The 683-nt window shown below is 48.6% G+C and overlaps 1 protein-coding gene across 1 annotated transcript in view; it reads right to left on the bottom strand.

The window, feature by feature from the left end:
• The window catches only part of LOC103377638 (clathrin heavy chain 1-like), a 22,390-nt gene that overhangs the window by 3,805 nt on the left and 17,902 nt on the right, over window positions 1–683 (bottom strand). Inside the window, exons 33-34 of the mRNA XM_017031853.2 lie at window positions 229–304; window positions 7–130 (exon numbers count right to left, since the gene is read on the bottom strand). Of these exons, the coding sequence (XP_016887342.1) occupies window positions 7–130; window positions 229–304 (200 nt within the window). The remainder of the gene's footprint in view (window positions 1–6; window positions 131–228; window positions 305–683) is intronic.

The raw sequence follows: 683 nt of genomic DNA, 5'->3' as shown, positions 1-683 counted from the left end.
CGGAACCAGAGGTGGGGGTGTGGGGGTTGGGTGGGGCGGGGAGCCGCTGTGTAGCCGTAGCCGTAGGCCTGCTGGGGGGGCACGGGTACGGGCACGTTGGGCCCCGCTGTGAGCATGAGCTGTGGCGTGCCTGCAACACAGACGCCACAAAAGAGTCAAAACATCAAGGCTTTTATTTTGAAAGGTTTTAATGTGGGTTGTTGTCTGACTTCTGGGTGCTGTTTTTACCGTATACGATGGGCTGGGACTCGGTGGCCTGTTCCTCCTGTTTCCTCAGGGACTCGGAGGCTTCAAGCTGGTCCACCTGCAGAGAGCACATCGACAACAACAGTCACAGCGTCAGACGCTGGTAACGTTCTGGTAACGATGGCACTTTTTGAAAAGAACAGGCTGTGATGCCTGTTTTTGAAAAAAAAAAAAAAAGAAAAACGAAAAACTAAAGAATGAAAAAAACAAAAAACTGACCTCTGGGTTATTTCACTGGCTGACAGATGGGACCATTCCTGACAGGTGAAAATAAATAACGTCCAGATTTGAAATCAAACTGCGCTGCAGCAGGCCGACCTTTTCTACTGTGTTAGCAGGTCCAAGATTACGATATAAAACACTAAATGCAGCTAGAGTTACAGACTGATCCACCTACTCTACTCACAGGTAGGAAGACACTCGTTTGTAAGTATTAA

This window comes from Cynoglossus semilaevis, chromosome 4, assembly GCF_000523025.1.
Source record: "Cynoglossus semilaevis isolate Cse_v1.0 chromosome 4, Cse_v1.0, whole genome shotgun sequence".
Lineage (NCBI taxonomy): Eukaryota > Metazoa > Chordata > Actinopteri > Pleuronectiformes > Cynoglossidae > Cynoglossus > Cynoglossus semilaevis.
This window is presented reverse-complemented; position numbering and strand designations above follow the sequence as displayed.